The 26,736-nt window shown below is 43.4% G+C and overlaps 1 protein-coding gene across 9 annotated transcripts in view; it reads left to right on the top strand.

Moving 5' to 3' along the window:
• KLHL24 (kelch like family member 24) overlaps positions 1-26,736 on the top strand; it is an 81,754-nt gene that overhangs the window by 48,328 nt on the left and 6,690 nt on the right. The window contains exons 1-7 of one of the 9 annotated variants that reach the window (XM_033001640.2): positions 2,333-3,050; positions 13,018-13,142; positions 16,615-17,602; positions 22,728-22,912; positions 24,085-24,203; positions 25,174-25,362; positions 25,778-25,966. In XM_033001640.2, the coding sequence (XP_032857531.1) occupies positions 16,683-17,602; positions 22,728-22,912; positions 24,085-24,203; positions 25,174-25,362; positions 25,778-25,966 (1,602 nt within the window). In that variant the 5' untranslated portion in view covers positions 2,333-3,050; positions 13,018-13,142; positions 16,615-16,682. Of the gene's footprint in view, positions 1-2,332; positions 3,051-10,279; positions 10,475-10,924; positions 11,308-13,017; positions 13,168-14,112; positions 14,137-16,614; positions 17,603-22,727; positions 22,913-24,084; positions 24,204-25,173; positions 25,363-25,777; positions 25,967-26,736 lie in introns of those variants that run through there. The other 8 variants (XM_042795555.1, XM_033001641.2, XM_042795534.1 and 5 more) reach the window with 8 other exon arrangements.

Below are 26,736 nucleotides of genomic sequence, written 5' to 3'. Positions count from 1 at the left end.
TTAAAAGCATCTTTTCTGTATTATTAGTTAATGGCTGTTTATGCACAAATAATTCTTCCTCTAAGTAAATTATACCTTTGACCTCCATAAGCGGACATAAGGAACTGGGCCCATGCTAGGCGAAATAGAGGCCTGTTTTCCTCAGTGATATTTTGATCTTGTATTCTTCATGCACCTCCACTTTCTGCTGCAGCCAGGCTCTCGTGTCCAGCATGCCAAGGCAAGAAACACAGCCTCGGTAACAAGTAACAGTGCTATAGTTCAGGCACTTGTTCCACAGCTTGGTAAACCTGACCACAAAAGTAGCTCTTAAAGAAGAGCTGTGCTGCTTGGCAAGAGCTGGGAAACGGAGGGAATTGCCATTTATAGTGAATTACGTGGAGGTCTGTGTTTTAGCACGTGTGTTTTAGTACATTTGATGTTAATGAATGGTAGGGACATCGGCTGGACGGAAACTTCAGTTCTTGAGTCTATTCATAGAATATGCTAAGTGGCCTTGTGAAATACTGACAGTGTGACCCCAAACCATGGGAAATAAACCTAGTCTCAGATCTTACTGAAGTCTAAACCAATGCTGACTTCTATTTTTCATTAAGGCCTGTCGATCTCAGCCAGTTCTGTGCACACATACCTAACTGATGAGTTCACACCCCGAGTGACGCTCCACAGCTGTGACTGAATTTTACTTCAGTTTTTGGACCACCTGAAGCTTAGAAATGCTGGCCCCAGAATCAGCGTGGTCCTTACGTTCCTTGTGATGGGCTTTTGCTAGTTTGCAACACAGATTTCCTTCTCAGGTTGTAAAGACTCTCAACCTATTACTTGGGAAGATCGTAAGAGGAAAAGCCAGTGCAACGATCTGTGTGCTCTGTATCCACACTTGCTGACTAACCTCAGGCTCCTTTGTTTCCTTCTCTGCAGGACTAAGTCTATCAGACTAGAAACCTGCATGGACCCAAAACAAAAGAAAATGTTCAAGTGAAGCCCAATCTAAACAGGCTGAAGCCAAATGAGATTTTTTTGCCACAGATGGTAAGAGGGGAAGGGAGCAGGACACTTCACAAGAGGCAGTAGACGTTTGGTGTGGTGCACACAGCAGCTCACAGAAACAGTCATTTCTTTTGATCACCATACAACATAGTTCCTGCTCCTGGCTGACGTGAGGTCGTTTGCTAGCTTGTCTATTTATCTGAAAAATAAGGATGCTGTTGGAAAATATTGCTACTCTAGGATCATGAGTTTTTCACTGGAAACCCAAAATTTATGTAATTAATTCTTGTGTCTCCTTTCCATGACATAATGAAGGGCAGAATCAGTCGGCTCCCTGGCAGTCGACTGCTGAAAGCTCAGCCTTGCTCAGTCAGGGGGAAAGGAGCAAACTGGAAAGAAGAAGAAACGTACATGTTTTCAATAAATAAATACCTAATTTCTGGTCAAAGTGCAATTTGACCTAATACACCTCCACACACGTGCTCTCTTTTACAAAGCCAGTACATACGTCTGTCTGATTTCCAGTTTATTTTTTCCTCCACAGCTATTTTCTTTAAACTTTCAGTGTGATGGTGAGAAGAATGGCAAGCATCTGATGAACCTGAAAATTAGTTTAAAAAAATTGATTATTGCGCTTAGCTAGTTCTGTGTCATTGTTACTGCAGCTGAAGTTTCAGCAAGTTTTAAAATACTGTTAAAAATGGAGATTTTGCAATTTTTCAGCAGGGTGTCTTAATTGTCTCTTTTGCAAGGAATCTAAACCTGTGTGAAACTGGTCTTTAGGTAGCGTCGTTAGACAGCTTTCAAGACAATTCAACATTAGTTATATGGTAAAGGTCTTTAATCTTAACTCTGAATGGTGTGAGCTGGGGAGCTTGGGAAGGTGAATGAGCCCTATTTCACAGCTTCCAGCTACCTGCAGCCTGGGGAGGAATTAAGCTGACATAATCTTAGCTAAGTAGCTGAGCAGGTGGAAAAATATTTATCTGAGCAGAGATTAGTCTGCAGAAATGTACATTTTGCTAATTATTACCAGTAGTAAAATTTGTTACTGCATTTTACATAACTGAATTATGAATGGCCTAAAGTTAGAAACAGTGTAGGTGAGTTGTTAATATCCTTATGCAAATAAAGGTATTGTGTGAAGTGCAATGATTTAAAATATAAAAAGAGGAAGTGATGAAAAAGTTGTAGTATTTCCTGATGAGGAAGGGAAATTATCTGAGTATGCCTTCACTGCCTGTGTACCAAATCTGAAGGTGTTAGGAACCAGTGTCTTTGCTCGTTTGTTTTTCAAGCTGATCAGGGCAATCAGTTTACCGCAGCCATTAACTTTCTGTCTATGAATACAGCAGATTTCCAGCCAGAAAAGCTCATGACAATTTTCTAGACCAAGCCCTCCTTCTAGGCCAGGCAGCCCCACGGGAAGACGTGCGCCAGGCTCAGCTCTCCCGGGCTCCCGGGGAGCGAGGGCTCCAGCCCGCTCTCCACGCTGGTCTCCGGCACCGCGTGGGCTCCCACCGAGCACCGAGACTCCCGAACGCTTTAGGTCCGCTCGCCGGCAGGCCGGTAAGCCGGGGTTTACCTAGGCCAGGAGCGTGCAGGGGAAGCTCGGAGAGCAGGAGGCAAGCTGCGCTTACGCAGCTCGCAGGCCCCGCTTCGCCGGCAGCGCTGACGTGCCCTGGGAGGCCGAAGCATCGCCGCTGCAGACCTTAGCTGGCAGGGGCGACGAGCCCGGGGAGGTGCTGTGGAAGCTCCTCGGTAGCTGCCGGGCGCGGGGCTGTGCAATCCGTCAGGGAAGCTGTCTGGAATGTAGGGCATTGGGACAGCTGCACCAGGCCAGGAGAGGAGCTCGGCGACGCTGCAACGCTTTGATTTTGGAAACTGTGACTTGTGCTGGCTGGTATCAGGGCCGGGAGGTGGAGCCCAGCTCACCGGCTGCGTTAAGTGTTACTGAGTGTCAGGGAGGCAGCCGAGGTGCATCGGGCTGCGCCTGAAATGTTGGAGGTGTGACACTGGAGAAAGAGGGGACCAAAGCCAATTTAGCCTCCAGAAAGAAGGTAACTTTTAAAAGTTTGTCGCTTCTAATTTTAGAGTTTTAACTTTAGAAATGATACTTTAATTTTCCTGCCAATCAATATTGATTTAAAAGGAAAGTAATTTTCCCAGTAAAAGAGAAAGGAGAATTTTATTATTCCAGTTCAATTTCCATTATATCTGCCCCAGAGAAAGACAGAAGAGCTTCAGAATTTCATACTCTTTTTAGTGTGTTAGAAGAAAGATGGGCATTATTAGGTTTATTTAACTTCAGGAAAAAAAAAATATAAATATAGCAAACATCTAAAGAAATGAGACATGTATTTGCCTTTTTATTGCTTCCTGCCTACCATAATGACCTGTCCCTCATTTCAGTTCTCCTCCCCTTTTAAAATTACAAAATATTGTCTCCCATACATAAAAGTGTTAATAAGAAAGGCCAAGAAATCCTATCATACCATACGGAGTATTTTACATCTTCCATTTTTTCTTCAGGGTTCAGTACCATATCGATATATGCCAGAAAAGTCTAGTAGCTGGCCATGACATGACAAAACAATCTGTTTATTATCAGAAGCTCAACGACTAACCAATCTTAGCTTTACTATCATTTCTGTCTAATGATACTGCTTATGAATAGATGGGAAGGGAAGGCTTAGGATCAAAGAGTAAACCACAGATTTCACAATGTTTCCTTGGCAAAACAACGTGTTGATTTAGCTACTGCACTGGAATCTGCAGACCTTCATTAAGTCTGTTTTTTCCTGGGATTACTTTGGCTACCATTTTCTTTCCTGTCTTTGTATGACAAATCTTTGTCCAAGGCCGGTGATCTGCACTTGCTTTAGCCTGTCTTAGCATTTTAATAGAGCTGAGAGCTTTTCTTAGGGAAGCACGCAACTCTTTTCCATAGGAGTGTTTCATGTCCAGAAACAGTTCCATTTTAGAGCTCAGACAGGTGCTCAAAAGCCTGTTTGCAAAGGAGGGGGTGACCGGGATGTTGGGCTGGGCTGGGCTGGGATTTTGGGTGCCGCTCCAAAGCAGCTGTTTCCACATCCCTCCCCAACCATCCATGCCCAAGGCAGCCACCACTTTCGGACAAGGCAGCAGCATTCAGTCTGGGAATGCTGGGCTGGTGAGTCCCACCAGTGATTTCTGGATAGTAGGGGGCTTTTTTCTGTGCTGCTCTGCTGGGTGCAGGAAGCCTGAGATTTGAGGATGGACTTGCCAGTTGTCCTTCTGGCATCCCATGAGTCCTCCATCCTTTGAGAGCCAAGTCCTGTCAGTCAGCTTGGAGAGAAATTGCTTTGCACCACAGTGCCTGTAACGGAGAAGCAGCTGCATTTAGTTTAGATATAAGAAAGAAATTCTTCCCTGTGCGGGGGGTGAGGCGCTGGCCCAGGGTGCTCAGAGCAGCTGTGGCTGCCCCCTCCCTGGAAGGGTTCAAGGCCAGGTTGGACGGGGCTGGGAGCCCCCTGGGCTGGGGGAAGGGGGCCCTGCCCGGGGCAGGGGGGTTGGGACTGGACAATCTTTAAGGTCCCTTCCAACCCAAACCGTTCTGTGATTCTGTGTGTCTTACAAAGCAGGTGCTGTGCCATTCAGCACATCTGGCTGCAAGCAGAGGAGGAAGAAATGATGGAGCTCCTGGTGAACTAACTCTTCCTGGACTAACTTTACCTGATAAAGCTTTGTTGATGACCAAAGTGAAGGGTTACCCAAAATTACAAGATGGCAAAAGTCACCTAGAGATTTGCCCAGGCATCACCCCTAAGGCACAGCAGCAGCACACCAGTGTGAGGACCTCCTCAGCATGCAGGATGGCTGGTCCTGCAGCTGGAAGCTTGCTGTCCCACAGTCACTATTAAGGGTAGCAAGGGGATTAGTCCAAGCTAACCAATTTGTAAACTTAAGATCTATTCCTCATCCTATTTCCAGAGGGGTGTATCCAGCACCAGAAGTAGCTGGTGGCATGGATCTGCAAGCATGGAGGTCACTGGTAGCTTTGCAAGTCTGAGATTCCCAAATCCTGGAGAGTGGCATGCACATGCCAATTCAAAATCATGTTTATTTGAAATCTGTCTTGTTTTCTGCTTCACTGGCGGACAAAGCTTTTCACAGTTGCTTGCGATGGAGGAAGGATTTATTTAACTTGTGAAATGACTGAAGGTCTCAGAGCTGAAGGGTGCAATGCTCCTGCCTATTAATTGGTCCTGGCATTGGCAAACAGTTTGCGGAGAGAGCTATTAAGTGTGGCTGAAGGGCAGAGCTGGAGTTCTGCAGTAGGGTGCTCTGCGCTGGCATGGCATGAAGGGAAGGCCTGTGGTGGAGGGATGTGTGAAAAAACACTCTGAGAAAATACTTAATGCGAACAATTGTGAGGCTGTGGTTGGGCTTGAGGTTACGGGGCTGGGTGGGAACATGGTGATAACACCAGATCAGCTCGGGAAACTGTTTTTGCAGGTACCTACCTCACTTTTGATAGGTTAGTGACTGCATGTGTTGTCTGTCTGCCATTCTGCAACAGCTACTCCCTTCAAGTCTTCACCTGTGTGGCCAACAAGAGCTCAAATAACTTTTATTTCTTTGCTTCTTATTTCACCCTGAAGAGAAGAACCAGACAAACATCAGCAGACTCTATCTCCCTTGGCTAGGCACTGGTTTCATGGTGTCTCAATACTGGAAGTGCTGTAAAAAAATAAATAGTTCAGTGTTTATAGCAGCAGTGATGCAATGTTCATTCTTCTCAGCTCTGCAATTCCACTCCCAGAGTCGTCTCCCAGTCTTGGGAGATGGGAGATACTGGGCAGAAAAATTTAGACATATACTTTCTGCACAGGAGCACTATAGCCATGGGCCTTGTTTTGAAGTGCTTACAGTGGTGAATGGCTACTGGGATGAGCGGGAAGAGGCGGGATTTGCATGGGCTAGGAACATGGGCTGGCCAAGTGAGGACTGGAGTGTACAGGGGGATATGCAATACTAATTGCAAGGCTGAATTAGTAAACATGTTATGGATGTTTTGCCAGGTGGCTTTTGTGCATAAATCAGGTACTCACTCTCTGTAATCCCGGTGTCTCCCCGGCAGAGGAGGAGCGAGCACTGAGCGTGCAGGCGGTGGGACAGTCCCCAGCCCCAGCACTGGGCGTGCGGGGACGAGCACGGGGTTTGGCTGTAGAAGATGCCTCATTTCATTCCCCGTGCCAGGGCCTGCACTCATCCTGCTGCCTCGCTGCTGCAGCCGGACACCCAGGGAGGCATTGCCAGCCTGAGCAAAGGGTTAGGACCTGCAGCACGTGGAGCCAGACAAAAGGGGGATCTACAGATTCAGCCAGGAGGCAGTGAAAGTGGAAAAGATGAAGAAGAGGTGTCTGGGGAGAGGGAGCACTGGTTTGCCAGGGCCCTTTGCTATTCAAGAGCCAGCGCAGCAATCAGCGTTGCAGATGGCATTTCCTGGCGTTACTGCCATTTCAAAAAGGTGATGGGAAGAGGAGAGGCTGAAAGGGACCGGTCCTGGAAAAGTGCCTTCCACCCTAAACGCTTGTACCTGCTGATTATCCCAGCAGACCAGCTCAAGTCACTGTGACCCACAGGGCTTTTAGCAGGATGGATGATGGTGAGAGTCTATTCAAAGCTGAGGGAGGGATTTTAGCAAGTTTTGGTGTGTTCTCTGTATTTCTTTGAGAGGTCTTTTATCACGTGAAGAGACTTTGCTGTACTTTCATCCTCATCCTCGTCTAAATCCAGCCTCTTCTTTTTAATGCTATTTCCATATACTCCTTTCCGTTTTACTTACTACACCTTAGCACTTTTTCCCGGCATACTCAAAAACCAAATTCCTCTATAGTTACTGGACTCACTCTTGTGCTTTTCCTCACAAATTTCTATTACTGTCATCCTTCCTTTTGCTCAGTGCTACTGTTTGTAATTCTGCTGAATGGCCTCTGTCATTACATTTTGTGCCTACTTGCATCAGGATCTGCAATGATGTTGTCACTCAACACCACCTCTTTCCTTTTGAAGCTTTCTGTCCACTAAAACTTTTCCAAGCAACATCAAGATCTGTTCTCCCTCCACGTGCTGAGAAGGATTTGTTTCACCTCTGCTCCATTCGTTTCACGGCTCTTCATAATGTTCCTTATGTTGCTTATTTGTTGTCAGTCATTAGCCTGCACCTTGTCCTCGTCTTAACCCAAATGTATAAATTCTCTCTTTTATCCAGTGGCACAATCCCCATGTTGCATTCAGGGTTTTTAATGTTGTTCACTGCTTAATTTTGCTCTCTTCTCTCTGACCAGCGATCAGGGTAAGGGACGTGGTGCTTACAACTGTCCTTCCCCTTCATATTCTTCAGCTTCTTGCTCACGGGTACTGCAGCTCACCTTCATCTCTTCATTCAGCTATGAGCCCTTCCCCAGACTGGTTAGGGTTAGGCATCCATTAGCAGTAAATAGATACTAAAAGAAATCATGGACTTTCTTTGGTTTTGTTTTCTGTGTGTATGAACTACTTGAAAACCATCTGGGTTTTGCTTAATTTTAGAAAAATCCAGTAAGGAGTTACAACACTCCCCACAGCAGAGGAAAATTCTCAAGGGCTATACTGGCACACAACTTCCCAAAATAGTTAATGACTTTATGTGGAGGAATGCACCTACCCATTTAGGTGGCATGCCACATCGTTGAAATGTGTTTGAAAAGTGCCCGATGGTGGTGGTATTCAACACCACCAGAAAAAAACATGAACACTGGTGGATGCGTGCCAAAATTTTCACACGGGCTTCTAATTTTAGGTTTTAACCATTCCAGTGCCCTGAAGATGCATTCAGAATCTCCAGAAGCACTGACCTCCTCAGCAAATATTGGCCTAAATGCTTTACAAGCACTTTACATTGTTAAAAAAAATATTAACAAAGCTTTATAGAAATGAGTAATCTTTAATAATTGGCTTCAGCTTCTCAGGCAGCATGCAACTGCTTATTTTGAGAGAAATGCTTGTCGCAGCTTGAGAAAGAACAGCCGATGCACCTGCTAGCAGAGGAATGAAGACCAATAGGATGTAGTAGCACCTCAAGTATCCTTAATTTCAGACATCCTCGGTGACGTTGGCTTTAAGAACTGGAAGTGCCTGGATGTGACGGCATGCATACATGTGCACATTATGAAACAATTGATTGCTCAATGAGTATTTTTAATTAGTATTTTCCTTTTAAATGCTCCATTTACCCTCTTCACACAAGGTATTTTTTGCCACGTGCAGTTTTTATTGGAGTAAACATACTCCCTTCAGATAGCTCCTTCAAGACAATTCAGACATATCTTGACCCTCTTTTAATTTTTTTCCTTCCCATGACTCATTGCTTCAATCCTGCTTATGTTTTCTGAACTCTACATCGTCATATTGACCTCAAGAGCTACAGACTCAAAGGACTGGGGCAGACGAGAGGATATATCAGATAAGAGATCTATTTTAAGCAAAACATTTTTCTTAGGTCATATACTTTTTAGATGTAATGCCTTCGTAACAAGTAAGACTTCAGGTTATTAATCTTTTTTATATTCAGTGGGTGAAATCGGTTATTACAACACAACTGTATTATACAAGGTAAACTGTCTGCTGTTTTTCTCTTTGCTGTTTATGTTGTTTGGTGTCCTTCTTGCTTTTCCAGCCAGAGGATAAAAAATTGACTGAATGGTCTCACTTCTAAGTAAATCTGTTAAGCAGTTCTGAGTTTTAGCTCGGCAGGAAAATAGTTGAAGGTTTCAATTCTTTAAAGTCTTTGTGAAAACAATTTACATACCAAAATCAATTGGCATTTTCAGTCTATTTTCAGAAACTTAGCCTTTTAATTAGTAATTCTAACAGTTCTGCAAAGCTGCAATTTACCTGACCCCGGGGAAAAGCAGAGCTCGTTTAGCCTATGAAAATGCGAGACTGGTTTGCTCCAGAGAGGGTCAATCCTGGAGTCCTGAGCACATGCTGCTCTCCTAATAGATTCAGTGAAGGAGCACTGTTAGCTCCTGCAAAGAGCACAAGGCTGCGTGCGCTTCCCGGGGAGGGCCTAAGGAGGCAAAAGGAGGAATATCCTGAGGTCAGAAGACTGCATAGGTTCACTGAAAGGTAAAGATACATGATGCCTGGGAGGGATATCTGACATTTAGGAGAGCACAGTACGTGGCGGCTAACAGGAGAGTTGATATTTCTTCTTTTCCCTCAGCGGTAAGGGGCAGGAGGGAGAAGTCATCCTTCTAGGAAAGAGAACGCAGCCAGTTACCTGGCTACATCAGCTCCACAGGGTTGCATAAGGCCTCATTTAGAGCTGGTAATGAACTTAATTTAAGCATGCAAGTCCCTGCCCTTGCCTCACTACTCTGCATTATGGACCTGCAAGTCTGCTTATGCTAAAGGGCAGAGCAAAAATAAATTTCCATACTGCCAGGCATGTTCCAATCGGGCTGTGTTGAAGCGCGGGCTGGTATCCAAATAGTTTGGATATGAAGTGAATTTGGGCTCCAGGACAGGCCCAGACCTGCTCTTGAAATTGCACGGTGATGACACCAGGGTCCTGCTTTTATATTTGCAGCTGACTGGCTGCCAGCACCGCGACCTCCAGCTGCGACAGCAGTGCTCTTCACATCCCAGCTTAAAACTAACCCTGGCTCTCTGGGGTTAGCGGGGAAAGGGGCACCCGGCTCGTGCTCCTGTGGCACGGGAACTGGCGAAAAGCTGTCGGTTGGAAATTCGGTATTAATTAGGTGAAGCTGTAGCTCAGGTAGACAAAGATGCTCTTTTGATGGATTTCTTTTTTTGCATATTAGTTTCTATTTTGGTCATGTTGACTGAAAAACTAGAGAGAGACCTGGTGTTTTCTTCAGTCTGGGAGGTTTGTGGGGGGATTGTGGTTGGGCTCCCCAGGGCTGGCACAGAGCAGTGTCGCTGTGGAAGGTGCCACCGCTCCCTCCCACCATCCTGCGTGTGCCGGGGACGCGGCTGCGCTCCGGTACACCGGGGTGAGGTGGGGGGAGGCGTGTGTGTGTGCGTGTCCCGGTCCCAGCCAAGCGAGGGCGAACGGCGACAGCTCGCCGTGACCCACGCCGCTACCGGGGGCTCTCCCGTTTGTCTCCGGTTCCTCCCGGGACGCGGCAGCGGAGGGACCCCGGCGCGGCCCGCGGGGTCCTGGCAGCAGGACGCCGGTCTCCGGGCGGTGGTGGGGGCGGCGGGACTACATCTCCCAGGGCCGCCCGGAGCCGCCGTGACATCATGTGCGGTGGCTCGGCGATCACATGCCCCGCCGGCCCCTTTGTTTTGAGCGGCGCTCGCAGCGCGACCGGCGGCGGAGAGGCCCGAGAGCACCGCACCGCTCCGCACCGCTCCGCACCGCTCCGCACCCGGCCCCGGGCGGCAGCTCCCGCGGGGCGCGGCGCAGCGCGGCGGGGGCCCGCTCCCGGCTGTGAGTGCGGGGGGCCGCGGGCGGCGGCGGGCCGGGAGCCCCCGGGGAGGGCGCGGGGTCCCGCCGAGGCGCGACCGGCCGGGGCCGTTAGACGCCGCGGTGGGGGACGGCGCGTCTGCGGCCGGGCCGGGCGGCGCGGGGGAAAGCGCCGCGGCGGTGCCGTGGCGGGGAAGGGCCGTTGGCGGTGCCGGTGCCCCGTGTGTGTTTCCCCCCCCGCCGCCGCCCCGCTGCGTGCTGGGGGCGCCCGGTGCCCCCCAACCCTCCGGCGGCGGTTTCGCAACGCGGGTCGGCCCCGCGACCCCCGGGCGGCGGCAGCGGCGGCAGCGTCGGGGGGGCCCAGCGGCCGCGGATTGGGCGGGCGGGCGGGGGGAGGCGGGGCCGCGGCGCGGGGCCGCGCGGGGATTGGACAGGGCGCCTGGGGCGGGGCTGTCGCCGAGCGGCTCGGGGTGAAGGTGAGCTGGAGGGCGCGCGTGCGCGTGGCGGCGCTGCCGCGTTAGGCCGAGCCGGTGGGGGGAGGCCCGGCGGCCGTTGGCGCTGAGGGGGGAGCAGGATCTGGCAGCGGTGGCCGGGCCGCGGCTCCGGGCGTCCCAGCTCTCCCGGTGTCCGCGGGGCCGGCCCCCCGCCAGCGGCGGCACCCACCGTGCGGGCTTTGCGCGGTTGTGCCCCGTGTCTCGCTGGGTTCGGTACAGACGGTCCCCCCGGGCGGGCAGCCGCGTCCTTCCAGGCGCTGCCATTTTGTGCGGTTGCAGCCGCCGGCAGCCCCGCCAGTAAACACCCGGCCCGCGGGCGTCCCCTCAGCGCCGGCCGCGTCCTTCATCCGTTTGGTTTGCTGGGTTAGCGCTGGCGCTTTTGTTTTTGTGCTTTTTTTTTTTTTTTTTTTTTTTTTTTTTTTTTTTTTTTTAGTTGGGATGACGCTTTGTTTCCTTATGTAGCAAAAAGGGGCAGCAACAACTTGGGAGTGTTGGGGGCTCCGGCCGTGCCTTATGGGCAGTCGCCCCCGGGGCGCGTGTGTGGAGGGAAGCCTGGAGGGGTGCGGACATTAAGGAGCATCCTCGGCCTCGAATTCCCTGACTTATCAAATTTTTCTGGCTGGGGTTTGTTTTGCGTGTTTCGCGTTACCTTGCTCTGTAGGATCCTTGGTAACACCCACGGTTTCAGATGTACACGTTTATGTATTAGCCCAATTTTCACATCGTCACATACTCAAAATTCCCATTCCTTTAGGTAGAAAGTAATCTCACTGGGTTGTGGTGTCAGCTTGGCTCTTCCCACACTGTTGGATTACTGTGATTTGTTTGTTTGTTCGTTTCAAATTTAACAGGCCCTTGGCTGAACCCCCTGGAAGCCCTTGAAACGCCTAATCAGGATGTGTGCAATGACTGGTGCTTTCATTTGGGGTTTTAAGAACAAAATATGAACATGTACAAATGATAGTGAAACCAAGATGGAGGAATGTTGACTTTTTCACAGTCTCTACCCTATAGGTTAACAATAATATGCAGTGCTTTATTGTTTGGTTTTTTTTGTTTTTTTTTTTTTTTTTCCTCTCCCCAGTGGGTGTGTGCCCTTTCAGGTGACCTTTCCACTTACTAAAAGGTTACTTAAGGACTTATGCACGGTTTCAAGGTTTTCCTTTTCGCTGCTTGTTTTTGTGTTGTTTTACTAAATAATCGCAAGTCTCATGTCCAAATCAGTTCCTGTTTTTGCTTGGTGATTTTTGAGGGCACTTAAGGCTTTCTTTTGTGTGTCATTAGCTTGATTACTACTGAATTTTGGCATTCAGAGGATAATGTTTTTGTCAAAATGGTGTCTTATGTTAGAATAAAAAACTTCTACAGTGCAACTAACTGCTTACCATTTAAACTGGCTTGTTCACTTTGAATTCATGTTTATTAGTTATTCAGTATTCTTAAAGACTTAATTCAACTTAAAGATATCTGAATCTTCAATTCCTATTGTAAAACAAGAATAATTTATTGTTTGGTGTTTGTTTTTTTTTTTTGTTTTTTTTTTTTTTTAAGTCCTTTAAAACCAACAACTTTCTAGTCTATTTTTATATCACAAAGAAGGAAAAATAAATGCTGTGTTTGGTTTTTGGTGGGGGAAGGGTTATGCTTTTTTCTTTCCTCTTTCTTCCTTTAAAAGAAACAAGAAAAGAACCCAACACTAGAGCATGTGTTGTGGTTCAGCCAGTGTGTTGCAGTAGGTATAACTGGGAGTTTGTTTTCTCTGACTCCTGTGGTAACCAGGCATCTGAGATGAAGCACATCTGCAAATCACGTTAACTGAAATCACAAATAAAATAACTAGAATTGGCCAAACCCGAGTTGGAGTTCCCATGCTCCAGAATGAAAATACCATTTATTAAGCTTGTTTGCATTACCTCGGGGGTGCTGTTACTAATACCGTACCAGGTAATAGTAGACGTGACACGTCTGCGAGCTCGAGCCGCGCAGGCGGTGTGTGCTGGGGCTGTGCCGGGTGCTCCTGCCCACCACGAGGGCAGCTGCCCAGTCCCAGCGCCTCTGTTTCTCCCTTTACAGACGCTCACCGGTCCGGCCACGCCACTCAAGTGCTGGTGCTGACGTGAGGCAGCAGTGGTGGTCGCGGGCGCAGGGTGGAAGCCACCTCCACCGGCAGCAGCGGCAGAAGCCCAGCTCAGCTTCAGGTACTCCTGAAACTACACCCCGAGGGTGAGCTTTGAAGGTGTTGCTGGGGCACACCTGATGACTAGGTGTTACCGAAGGGCCTCACCCCGACCCTGGCTGCGTGCTTCCTCTGCTGCCTTCTGTCGGTTCTGCTAACGGACCAAAGGAGCTCTGTGACGCAGAAGTGACAGAAAAACAGCTCTACCAGGAAGCTGCTAGCTGTTGCCAGAGCTGCGGATGAAGGGAGAGGGGTAAAATACGTGAGGTGGTTGCAGTGAAGGAAAGAGGAGTCTAGTGCAACATAAAAGTAATTTACATAGGAGGATTTACAGATAGAAGATGCCAAGGCGAACGTTTTATAGACCTCACTTACTGGCCTCTGAATTGGGCTTTGAGTTTATTTCTGAGGAATGTCTTGTGGAGACAAGCCTATGGATAGTATAGATTAAGGAAATAGAGAAACCTGATCTGGTGAAGCCAGCTTAATTTAGAGATGTGCATCTGCAGGTAACATCCATGTTGGAGCCCTGTCTGTATTTGTAAAGCATTTGTAAAACCTGTTGATAGGAAGTGTGACTTGATTTTCCTTTCCAGTTTTTTCAATGGGTAGACTCCCTGGTTTCTTTAAGGTCTGTCCTTGTTGACCCTTGCTCAGGCAAGCAATCTAATGCATTTTGTATTTTTTTAAATAATAATTTTCAGTAGTGCCTTTGGGAAAAATGTATTTTGGTTTTCTTTTCTGCTTCGTTTAAACTTACCGAGGAGATCTCAGTGTTAAATTCTCTAAATGATTGGTACTTTATAATGCAGAGTCTGTAGACGTAAGTACATTTATGTATTCTGAAGTTGCAGACAGGTATCCTCTTGTGTTCGCCCCCTTTGCGTGCTCAGCAGCTCAGCTTCACGCATGGACTCCCCTCTGCCTTTCCAGCTTTGGAGCTGAAATGTGGGGTAGGCAGCTGGAGGTGGTGACATTTTACGACTGCCAGAGCAAGATTTGCAAGAAGGACATATGTAAGCCTGATAGAGCTGAATATGTGGTAGTGTTACTGATAGTCTTATAAAATTACTTTACTTAAGCAAACCTGCAGAAGTAATTAACTGGATAGAACTGAAGCATAGTATATTCAAAAGCAGTCATTTCTGCCATGGAATGCAATTCTTTTTCCTTTCTATTCTCTTATTTGTAGATTTGCAGTATTTATCCCCTTGATTAGTTTTTGCTCCATGGATTATTTTTTTAGTCTCCCATTTCTTTAGACCACTGGGGTATTAAAAAAGAATAAAATAATTTGCTGACCACTAATTTTGTGTTGTTCCAAGCATACAGAAGACATTGCTTCCTTCAGTGAGCAGTCTAAACCCATAGCACTTTTTTCCATTTATTGGTGATTGCATAATATAGTGTCATCTTAAGTCTTAACTTCTCACATAATGAGAAAGATTTAATCTTGAAGCTTTTTGTACTTAGTTGCTGTGTTTTGCCCTTTCATGCAGTATGCCGGTGTCTTGTTTCTGATTTCAGGCTAACTTTGTTTTGGAAAAGCTCCACTGGCTTTAGTGAAATGCCTCTGATTTAAATCTGCAATGCTGGAATCAAGCCTTTAGGGTTTATATTTTCATTCTTATATTTCCCTTTTTTACTGCTGATGCTTCACTTCTGCCCACTTTCTCATGCTGAGTTGTATGGAATTAATTGCACATGAAGTTCAGTGTAAGGGTTGGGGTGTTAGCAACAGAGGTGGTGGTGGTGGTTGTTGTTGATTTTGGTTTTTTTATCCAGCCTGCGTCATTACAGGGTAGAACAGTTGTGAAATGCACTGGATAGAATACCAGCTACAGATTAGACTGTCTATTTATGCCTCCTTAAAATTTCTCTGAAGCAATCAGTTATTAGATAGGCTCATTGCAACTGTGGTTTTCAGGCATCAGTGACAACTGCTTCTATTTTAATTCAAATTAAAATTACCTATTTTGTAGTGTAAACAAGCCATACAGAGAATCTACTTTGTAAATATGTGTAAAAAATTTTGTATGGAAAAATGATAGTTTTAAACCTCTTTTCTCAGCGAGTAAATGCACAACACATATTCTTTTCTTGCTCTTTGTTAAGATGGTGCCTTTTAAAGGTGCTGTAAAAAGCATGTTCATTATGTTCTATATTAAGCGATGATGTAGCCAAACTCAGACTGGGTAATTGCAACTCTGAAGATGTTAGCACGTCAGCAAATGAACTTGCTGTGAGGAGCTGACGTCTACTGACTGTATAAGTGGGGAATGAGGGAAACTGAATATATCCTCTTGGAAGCATGAAAAAAATTCCCATAAACTTCAGAATAATTCAGTGCATGTCCTTCTAGGCATCCAAGTAAGTATTGTGTGTGTTTGGAATGATACCTGTGTCAGACCCAAGAGGGCATTTTGCCCAGCCTCTTGCTGCCCCGGTATATTTTGGTGGACATTCATCCAGTTCATTTTAAAGCTCAGGAGTGGCAAAAAGCCCTATTGCTGCTAGGTTGGTCGATCCTATTACTTCTAATGTGCACTGTCTGCAATGCAAAATCGGCTGCAGTTTTGTCACCTACAAACATTGGCATATGCTAACATCTGAGTACTTGATTTTTTGCAACTTCAGTGCTCTGATAATGTGACTATGTGTTTGCGTGCTGGGAGGAGCATTGTACACTGCATATTTGAAGCTGGAAAGTGTTTGAGTTTTGCTGATAATTATTTGCTAGTAGTACTTTGGAAAGCACAAAATCTCTCTGTCCTCGTAAAGTTGCCCCTGGTTCTTATTTTCAGTAGTTTTACACAAACAAATGTAATTCTTCATTCTGTGTGCTCGCAGTTCACATTGATTTTTAGTTGAATGTTAGATTATCAATGAACTAGTTTTTAGATGCTAGGAACGAACAGGTAAAAATTGATGGTCAGGGTTATTCATTGAGATAACTATTATTAAACCGTTGTATTACCAGACTTCATTATGAGAGACTTCATAATGAAAATGGAGTGATTATGGAATTTTTATTTTGAAAATGTCAGTCTTTTTTTTTTTTTTTCCCCCTTTTTGACTAGTGCTGTTATACTAGTACTTGGAGGCTCCAGCTGAAATCAGGATTACACTGAAGAATGAGAAAAACCCAAGCTCTGGATCTTTATCCAGGAAATCTTTGGCTTCTGTCAGTTGGGTGATTTGCTGGAGCTGAGATCTCTTTTTTTGTGTTTTTTTTTTTTTAATCTTGAACACTAATGCAATTCCAGTGGTGCTGGGACGTTCAGAACTTGCCATCCATGATGCCTGTTCTACGGGTGTATTTTGTATTTATTGTGTAGCAGGTGATGCTGCATTGCCCTGTGCGAGGTGCTCACTGCCACCTTGAGTAAAGGCCAAAAATTGTTCTTAGAGTGACCACACAAGTATCTTGTGTACTTCTCATGATGAAATTAAGAATATACCAGACTGAATACTGAAGTGTTTTAATTTTTCAGACCGTAGCACTGCGAAGGAGGAACTCTACAAATTTTTCTCAATGACTCTATAGCCAACTGATGTAACAATGGTACTAATATTGGGACGCAGACTGAATAGAGAGGATAGTGGGATACGAGATTCCCCTGCAACCAAGCGGAAAGTTTTTGAAATGGACCCAAAATCATTGTCTGGCCCTGAGTTTTTTGACTTCTCCTCGGGATCATCGCATGCTGAAAGCATTCTTCAAATCTTCAATGAATTTCGAGACAGCCGGTTGTTCACAGATGTTATTATCTGTGTGGAAGGAAGGGAGTTTCCCTGCCATCGAGCGGTTCTCTCTGCCTGCAGCAGCTACTTCAGAGCTATGTTTTGCAATGATCACAGAGAAAGCAGAGAGATGTTAGTGGAGATCAACGGCATTTTCGCTGAAGCTATGGATTGCTTTTTACAGTATGTATACACCGGCAAGGTGAAAATCACTACAGAGAACGTGCAGTATCTCTTTGAAACATCAAGTCTCTTTCAGATCAGTGTTTTGCGTGACGCCTGCGCCAAGTTCCTGGAAGAACAGCTGGATCCTTGCAATTGCCTGGGAATCCAGCGCTTTGCAGATACTCACTCGCTCAAGACGCTCTTCACCAAGTGCAGGAATTTTGCACTGCAGACATTTGAGGATGTGTCCCAGCATGAAGAATTCCTTGAACTGGGGAAGGATGAGCTTATTGATTACATTTGCAGTGATGAACTGGTGATCAGTAAGGAAGAGATGGTGTTTGAAGCTGTCATGCGCTGGGTGTACCGGGCAGTTGAGTTGCGAAGACCAGTGTTACATGAACTTCTGACGCATGTCAGGCTCCCGTTGTTACACCCAAACTACTTTGTTCAGACTGTGGAAGTGGACCAGCTGATTCAGAATTCCCCAGAGTGCTATCAGCTGCTGCATGAAGCCAGGCGATACCATATCCTCGGAAATGAGATGATGTCTCCCAGAACTAGGCCCCGCAGGTGAGGAAATTTTTTTTTTCCCTTCTTTCTGTAGGAGGACATAGTCCGATGTACAGATGTTTCATATACACATGTCCAGAAAAAAAATCTCTTGCAGATTATTTTATTTTGCATTCTGGAGCCACTACAGCTATACTTATGTATTTCCTCACAACACATGAAGCTCACACATGTACATGAAAATGTACATAAGTGAGGTTTTTTTGCACAGATCACTTAATTACTGTGAAATAAAGGACTGTTCAGGTAAGTGAAGTTATATTACCTTGCAAGTAAAATAGCTTTTAAAGGTTCATGTTTGCTAGTTGAGATCTTAAGTTATTTCGTACAATAGCAGTGCCTTGAAAAGAACTTACTGTGCTATAGCAGGTAAACCATTCCATTTCCCATCCTTCCTTCTGTTTATAATGAAGTCATGCATGTGTACAGCACACTGTAAAGGATGTGGACGGGGATATATATTCAGAGCATTCACATACTACATCACAAATATTTTACAGATGGAGTAGTACGTGGGTTTGTAATAGACAGTAGACAGCAGAACAACAGGTTCTTAACTGTAAAGAAACTAAATCTTGCATTTTTAACTAATTATGAAACAGTTTGTGAAGTATTTCATGCTTATTCTATGACATACTAATAATTCAGAATTACTGCTACTTTAATAATGTGTTACACAAATAGGTGACTGAAGTTGCAAGAAGAAATGAGGAAGAGTCCATTAGTGGCATTTATGAGCAATGGTAGTTACAATTTTTTTCCTGAAAAATATTTTTCCAGTAAAAGCCTTACCTCCACATGATAGTTGGCACGATAGTTTGTTGTTAACTCCAGCGGATTTAAGTTAGAAAATCATGTGTTATATTGAGGTGATGCAATGATCTGGTTTGGACAAACAGATTGTGCTAAGACTTAGTCTTCTTTGTTTACTCTTAGTCATATGCGCTTGCTTTATAGTGACTGTACAGGGAACTATTGTTGGTTTGTGTTTGGTTTTTTTTTTGGCATGTGTTAAAAGCTTGCTTATAGGGGGGGGAAAAAATTCTTGGCAAGCATTTGCATCATTACTGGTTCTCCAGTTTTCAATCCCGCCATGAAAGAAATTCTTGAACTTCTTGCAGCCCTGCTGCCAGGTTTTCTAAGCTGTACACCGCCATGGAGGGTCTTTGGAAACTTTTGGTTCATAGGAGTTTGGAAACTGGTGCGGTGATGGTTTCTGAGGCATTTCATACCCTGAGACTGGGCCAGAGCGGGGGAATTCAGACCAAAGACCTCCTTGTTTTGTGAGCAGTTGGAGGGGGACTGTGTCTTGTGGTAGCTGGTGTGGTGGTGGTTGTGTGTTTATTATGCAATTTGATAAAGAAAGCAAATATGCTCAGACCTAACAGTCTTGTCAAAGTGTACAGTGTGTATGGACTTGAGAATCTGAACAGCCTCAGTGTAGCGTTCCAGTGTGCAAATGAAGTACCTGGCCTAATACAGGTGATTTTTGAAGGGGGGGGGTGGTGGTGTTGGTTTGGGATTTGTGGGTTTTGTTGGGTTCACTCCTGAGCTTATTAAACTGCACTGTGAATTCAAGTAGGCAGGAACAAGAGAAGTAATTTACAAAGAGAAAAACTGGCTGGCTTCCCAGCAGGAATTTTTTCCCCTTTTCTATATTACATTCAGGGAATAGTTCTTTGTCATTTTGTTTCTGTTGGCTATAGCAAAAAGAGATTATGTTTTAAAACAAATACCAGGTCTCTCTTCCCTCATATTTTCATCATGGCTTTTCTGGGCATTTTGGAAGGGTCTGGGGAGGAGAGGGTGCTGGAGAGCTCTTTTCCGTCTTTCTTGCCTTTGTCAAATTTCTTTTTTTTATATAAACTGTTTCTAAAAGGAGACAGGCTGCAAGATCAAAAATTCCCATGCCAGTGTTTTTACTGAAACTTCTGGAAATTAATTGTGATTCCTTGTATGGGTATGTATGCATCTACGGGTGAAGTGGGTTCTATCCATATTTTTAAAAGAACAGCGTGGGTTGCAATTTGCAGTGGATTTTTTTCCTTTTTGAAGCCAATGAAGAGTTACCTGAGGTTAATAAAAGTTTAAAATGTGGCATAATGGCTTCCTGCTTGTTCTTTTGCCACTAGGCATTGTTGACAAATGCAGAAGGTCTTTTTGAAAGACCTTTTCAGTTATGTACTTGCAATGACATAGTGACATCTTGAGGTTGTCTCTCACGCTCCTTGTCAGTCTTTGTCCCCTGCTGGCTGTGTTGCCCAGCACATCTCCAAGCTGAGGTCAAGCAGTCAGCAATAATACATTTCTGTATGCAAACCAAAACAAGCTCTTCCTACTGTATGCTTTGAATTACTTTCAGCATTTCATGTACCTGTGGGTTCTTCAATCACACAGTTTCTATTAAGCTGTCTGGTGACAATACATGGGTGTTCTCTTTAACTAGTTAGAAGTTAGTACATTTACACATTTTAACACATCCTTTTTGGTTGCCTTTAGAAAACTTTAATGCAGTGCCTTATTTTTCCCCCAAGGTGATGAGTTTTTATTTCACTTCACATTTATCATACCATTTACTACCCAAAAGTGAATTAAAGGGGTGGCAGGGGGGAACCAGTGATTTACCGGAATTCCTGTCATTTGTCTCCCAAACTTAACGTGTTGAATGTAATCAGATTGCATTCAGTGCTACTGAAAGTTCTTCTGTCCAGCTGACGCTGTGCTGGTTGGTGTTCTCACCTCGCCTGGAGGTCTGTGTGTAACTTGGGACCCCGTGGAAACCTGCTCTTGGGAATGCATGGGCTTATATGACAGTGCTGCTTGCCTTCCAGTCCCCCTTTTCTATTTTGTGCACCTCCTCCTGACAGGAGGGTGTCTCCTGGAATCTTTCTAGTGCCTGTTTTAGCTCACCTCTGTTATTTTGATCACACTGTTTCTTCTGAGGGCTATAAGAAAGACTTTCTGTACCTCTGAGATCACAGCTTTTTCTAATCTCCATTCAAATATGTCCTTACTTCTTTTCTGGAATTAGCCTTTGCCTGTATGTTCTTTTTGTGTACTCGCACATTTTATTTATTTTTTTTTTAAGCTGATGTGCCCTCCATCACTTGCAAAAAATCTTTTGGAACTAACTTTAAAACTTGCACAGTGCAAGACTCTTTCAAGAAAATATAACAAAAAATATTTCTTAACTAAAGAAAGGATATAGTTATATAGGTTACAGTTATATAGGTAAATGTTGGGAAAATTTTTGGTTTTCTTTGAATTGGAAATACTGTATTAAACTAGTACTTTCTCTAAAGAGCAAAACTCCATCGTAGCAATTCATGAAGAGCTCTCTCCAATCAAAGATTTTTGGTTCAGTTAGTTTCAAAATAAAGATTGATAATCTGGTACAATAGGCTTTTCAGTAAGTGGAGGCCTTGATTCTAATCTAGAAAGTAATCACTGGACTAACCTCTTGTACATACAGTTAGGTGATGTATTTAGGCTTGCTTCTAAGGCAAATTATGAGATGAGCATCTTGCTTTTAAGGAAATTCTCTTCCTGGGTAATGCTTTGCTGGCACAGGAACTTCCCCTCTCTTACCCTGTGAGAGATTCTTTTCAGAGTTGTTCCTCAAAAAAGCAAAAAACAGTAACAGTAAATACATACAAACCAGGAACAATCATGACTTCAAAGCTGAGCAGCTGAAGAGAGTGTTTCTTCTGACTAGTTCAGGTGAGTAAGCATGCTTCCTCAGATACGTATCTTCATTATATAATCTTATAGTACATTATCATTTAGCATTGCCTTTGCCTATTTAGAATGTTCTGAGTAGAAATATATCTGGTATATTTTAAGTTGTGGTGTGTGGCAAGGAGATAGAAGGGCTAACTAGATTTATTCCTGGCGTTTCAAAATGGGGAATTCGTCACCAAGCTTTATAAGTTAATATGTGCTTAAGTGCACATGTTAGGGAGTTTGGGGACAGATCATGCAACTTTTATCTCAAATGCAGTTGTGAGTCTTTTTTTGAGAGGACTGTAGTACTCAGTGATGGTATGAATGGGATCAGAGTTAAAGCACAACACAACAAAAAGGCTTACCAAAAATAAACTCAATCTTGCATTCAGTTTTACTTAATTAGTAGATAAGAGTCCTTGAAATAGCTATCAGTGCAAAATTCTTTAATTTAAAAATGCCCTGAAAAGAAAGGATTTTGACACATGTTTACAGGAAATTATAAATTTGTAAAGAGGAATAAAAGTTGGTCATAATTTGTTTTACATGTTGAAGATGGTTGGTTGATTCTCCACATTCAAATGTGGATTAACATATAATGAGTTTTGTTATTGCTGTGAATATAGAGTATGTATAACGAAGAAACATCAAGTTAGTAGAAGGAGAATGAGTGTGTGGGATAGAATTTCAAAGCTTACTTGTGTACTTTGCAGACTGTCTAATGCTTAATTTTTTCACACTGAGTTTTCATTTTTGTTTTAGTCTTTAATTTTTCCTTCAGCATTCCTTAATATTTCCTTCTATCACTACACTTGTTTCTCACTTTTTTGACTGTGCATTGGCTCTAATGTCTCTTTCTTTCCCCTTATTCTGGTGACTGTATGCTTTCAGCTTTTTTTTTTTTTTTTTTTTTCAGCGAATAACCTAAAAGATTTAAAACTTTTTAAATATTTAAGCAATGTAAAGTACTATGAATTTTGAAAAATTGGGGGACAACATGGGGACCGGTTACATTGTGAAACAGATTGCTCATATCATTGTCTCGGGTCTTGCTTGAACTGTTTGATACCTCTACATACATAGTCAAAGCAAAACTCTTATTAGAGTAAGGGCTTTCTGTATTTTTTAATTATTTGATTTTACATGGAATATTGTGCAGTGCAACTCCACCCCTTACACAGAGCAGAACACCTGTTGGTGTGGCAACCTGCTGTGTAATGAGATGGCTGGAAACAGTGAAAACCTCTAACTTTGCTCGATGACTTTCTTCTTTTTTTCCTTTGCTGTATATTTTAAGTAGCAAATTTTCTGATTTTAACACAGATTTGAAGACAATATTGTTTGGCCTCCATGTACTAATAAATACCTTCTACACCTTAGTTTTCTGTGTTCACTTTTTTAGATCAACTGGTTATTCTGAGGTGATAGTTGTTGTTGGAGGCTGTGAACGAGTTGGAGGGTTTAATTTGCCATACACTGAGTGCTACGATCCTGTAACAGGAGAGTGGAAGTCGCTGGCTAAACTTCCAGAGTTTACCAAGTCTGAGTATGCAGTGTGTGCTCTGCGGAATGATATCCTTGTTTCAGGTGAATAATCCTAAAAAATTTAAGACTTCTTTATTTTCTTTGCTGGTCGGGGTTTTTTGTTTGTTTTATATAAAGCAGTGTGACAGATCTTTGACCTGTGAACTTCCAGCTCAACTGAAAGTTGCTTTCTGATGTAAATGGTGAACACCAGTTCCAAACCAATCTTACTGTGGACAAAAGTGTTTTCTGGGATTTTTGTTTAGTATTGATCAGCAGTTTTTTACAGCTGAATCCAAGATATCAATTGTATTTAAAGAGACTTGCTTATGCTCGTTATGTACGCTGCTTTAAAATTTATTAGTGACCTGCTTGCAGCAACAGTTGGAAAAATTACAAGCAAAAAGTCCCAAGCAGTGTTTTTTCCAGCAGCATTTTCTCTGCTACAAAATGTGCTGTGTGCTGGGTAAAACCACCAGTTGCCTAGGAGCAGCGCAGCGCTGGTACGCTGCTGGTGACTTGCTTCTATCATATGGCTGCCTAGACTCCAAAAGAAAAACAGTTAAAGCTTCTCATCATGGGAGTGTAAAATGGAAACAATTCCTTTTGGCACCTGAGTTGGGGATCCATTTATACGAGCCTTTTATAGTGAAATGAGCAATAGCTACAGGTTTTTAAACACCTCTCATACAGTCTTTTAGCAAGGGTAAATTGTAGGGTACAGCTGATGATTTAGACACCAAGCCCCATGTGTTAGTTTAACCAAAGAAATTGTCTCCTCAGATGTATAGTACCTATGTCATTTGAGCAAAATGTAAAACAAAGGAGATGGATACTTGACCCAAATGGAGGAACAGCTAGTGTTAGGGATGTGCCATGAGGCCTGTAAACAGTTAAGATTTTGAGTGTCTCATCCAGGTAGTGACGCTAAATGAAATCTGAGGAGCATGGGCAAAAGCCATTACAATGCACTGCAATCTAGAGAAATAATTGAATGTCATCTCAGCATGTTACTGGGAAAGACATACCTCAGTAAAATAACTTACTGTATGTAGTTGTGTTTGAAATCCACTAAAACTGACTTCCTCATTCTTATGTATAAATATAGATAGATCTTTATTTCACCTAAAAAGCCTATAAGGTTTTTATTGCCCACTGCAGAGGAGCATGTTAATTATTAACATTTCTCATTCAATAATAAATTTATTCAGATTGGCATATTTTTGTTTTTAAAGGTGGAAGAATCAATAGCCGGGATGTTTGGATTTATAACTCTCAACTTAACATTTGGATCAGAGTTGCCTCCTTAAATAAAGGCAGATGGCGTCATAAAATGGCTGTTCTTCTTGGTAAAGTAAGAGAAGTATATTTATAGGTTTTTGTGTAGTGGGGATGCTTGCTGTCTGTAGGAAAACAGTAGAGAAATAAAAATCATGTTACCTCTCAGTTGTGGGGCTTTTTTTGCATATTTTTTTTTATCATTGAAGTGTCTTATCTGCAAGAAGCAATTCTGTGGGAAGCAAAGGAGCATCTGGATTTGCCTGTGCTTCAAAAGTGCTGTCAAAAGTTTAACAATTTCTGCAGTTCTTAACAGAAACTGGTGCTGCTCTGAATGCCAGCTCTGTGCTCTTTTAATTAATGTTTTATATTGAAATTAACCATATATATGCTGTGGGGAAATGGGAGGTTTTGCTGTATTTTGAAGGCATTAACGTAAAATCAGTAGTTGGGATCAACTGCCCATGGGGACTTGATTGATGAAGGTTAGGGAAGATACGCCTGTAGTATCCCTTGGACTTCTTAGAGATGAGACTTGCAGCTGGAGCAGAGGGAAGAAGATAGACAAAAATAATAATGAGCTCTGCTTGTTAAATATGAGGGAGGCAAGAATTAAAGAGAAGTTTACAAACTGAGAGGAAGAAATACTTTTGTAAACAAGTAGGAAAAAAGCAAAACAGAAAAACAAAGGTAAATTCGGATGGATTTTTGCTGTTGCTGAATGTAATCTGTAAAAAGAGAAATGCAGAGGAGTGCCTTTTTTAACAACTGCCGTTCAGATAGGAAGTTTCTCAGTATTAATAATACTATGCTTTGGACGTGTGTTTGCAGTGTCATTCCACATGTGACTGAATGGAACTCTCCAGGAAAGCTCTACCTATTATTTTTAGACCATATCCTTCTCTTCCTGCGTATAAATTAAAAATATGGGGAAAATATCCCTTTACAAACCTAGCAAATTAGGATTCTTGCACCTGTAATTTCATATTTAAATGTAATAACCACTCTAAAAAGGAAATGATGATAGTTTTTCCCACTTTGCATAGGTCTATGTTGTTGGAGGATATGATGGGCAAAACCGCCTCAGCAGTGTGGAGTGTTACGATTCGTTTTCTAATCGATGGACAGAGGTGGCTCCCCTGAAAGAAGCTGTGAGCTCTCCAGCCGTCACCAGCTGTGTTGGCAAACTGTTTGTGATCGGGGGTGGTCCTGATGACAACACATGTTCTGACAAGGTCAGTTACTTGTATTTGATTGCATCTTCTATCCAGTGGAAACAGTGTTGCTGGTTAAAAAACAGATCATACTGAGATCTGGTTTAACTTTTTTGCTGAATGGAGGGTGGAATTACTATAACAGGAAAAATACAGAGTAGAAAACATTGACTCAAACACTGTTCCTGTGGTCTTTCCCATGGACACTGTCAGTGGTTTCACAGGCTCTGTGTATTCTTAAACCTGTTAGGAAAGTAATGTTGAATATAGTGCAGACATAGACAATTTATGAATCTGTATTTATATTGACTTCATTTTCTTGGTGAGATACTGCTCACCAGATATTGTTGTTTTGGCTCTTCTTGTATAACCTGTGTAGGTGTGCCAGGTTATTTCAATTAGGCTTTTAATCTGAAATGCATGTATTTATTTTCAGGTTCAGTCTTATGATCCTGATACTAATTCGTGGTTGCTCCGTGCAACTATTCCTATCGCAAAAAGATGTATTACGGCTGTGTCCTTAAACAATCTGATCTATGTTGCTGGTGGGCTTACCAAAGCAATCTACTGCTATGATCCGGCTGAGGACTACTGGATGCATGTACAGAACACATTCAGCAGACAGGTAATTAACATGAGAAGTCCTGTAGACATCTGAAAGGTGTTTTGTTTTTTTTTTTTTACGTTAATATCTTGGCATGAAATGAGGGTACACTTAGCCCTATTTAAATTTCATCTCTGATTCCATTCTTGATTTATTTCATCTATATAATTCAAAACCTTACAGAAGAGGAAGTTTCTAAACCAGTAGCTTTTCAGCTGAGTGTTGCTGTTAGCCAGTCCAGACTTTCTGTTTGAGGGCAGTTACTGTTGGAAAATGGAGTAACAATATAATAGATGATGCTTTAATTGTATAGAAATTGATCTCTGAACAAGTTCTGCTGCATGCTTTAATTTAGACTGAAGATAATAATTTCCTTAGAATTGATTAAAGCTTTTCAATATAACAATACTGAAGTCTGTTTTTACAGTGTGGGGAAAAAAAAAAAAACCACTGTGTAGCACAAAAAGTGTCTGACTTAAGCAGTGAGAGCTGCATCACTTCCACGTATGGGACATTGAGCAGAATTTCAATGTGTCCCCCTCTGTAGTAAAGTAAAAAATTTTTCCGATGTTTTTAAAACATCAGTCACATACTCTACGGTATCTACCTTAACAGACATTTGTTCTTTTTCTTGGCCTTCCCTCCATTTCTCTGTTTTGATCTGTGTCCTCTATTTAACTGAATATTTTTTCCATGCCTGCTTTTAAGAAAGAAATAAAATCACACCTCTCTTTGTTTCAAGTAAGACATAGCGCTGTCTTTTTCTGACGCACTCTTTTATTAGTCATGGG

Source organism: Tyto alba, unplaced genomic scaffold (assembly GCF_018691265.1).
Source record: "Tyto alba isolate M040663 unplaced genomic scaffold, T.alba_DEE_v4.0 Super-Scaffold_10, whole genome shotgun sequence".
NCBI lineage: Eukaryota > Metazoa > Chordata > Aves > Strigiformes > Tytonidae > Tyto > Tyto alba.
The sequence above is the reverse complement of the archived record's forward strand: the minus strand, read 5'-3'. Positions and strand labels throughout refer to the sequence as shown.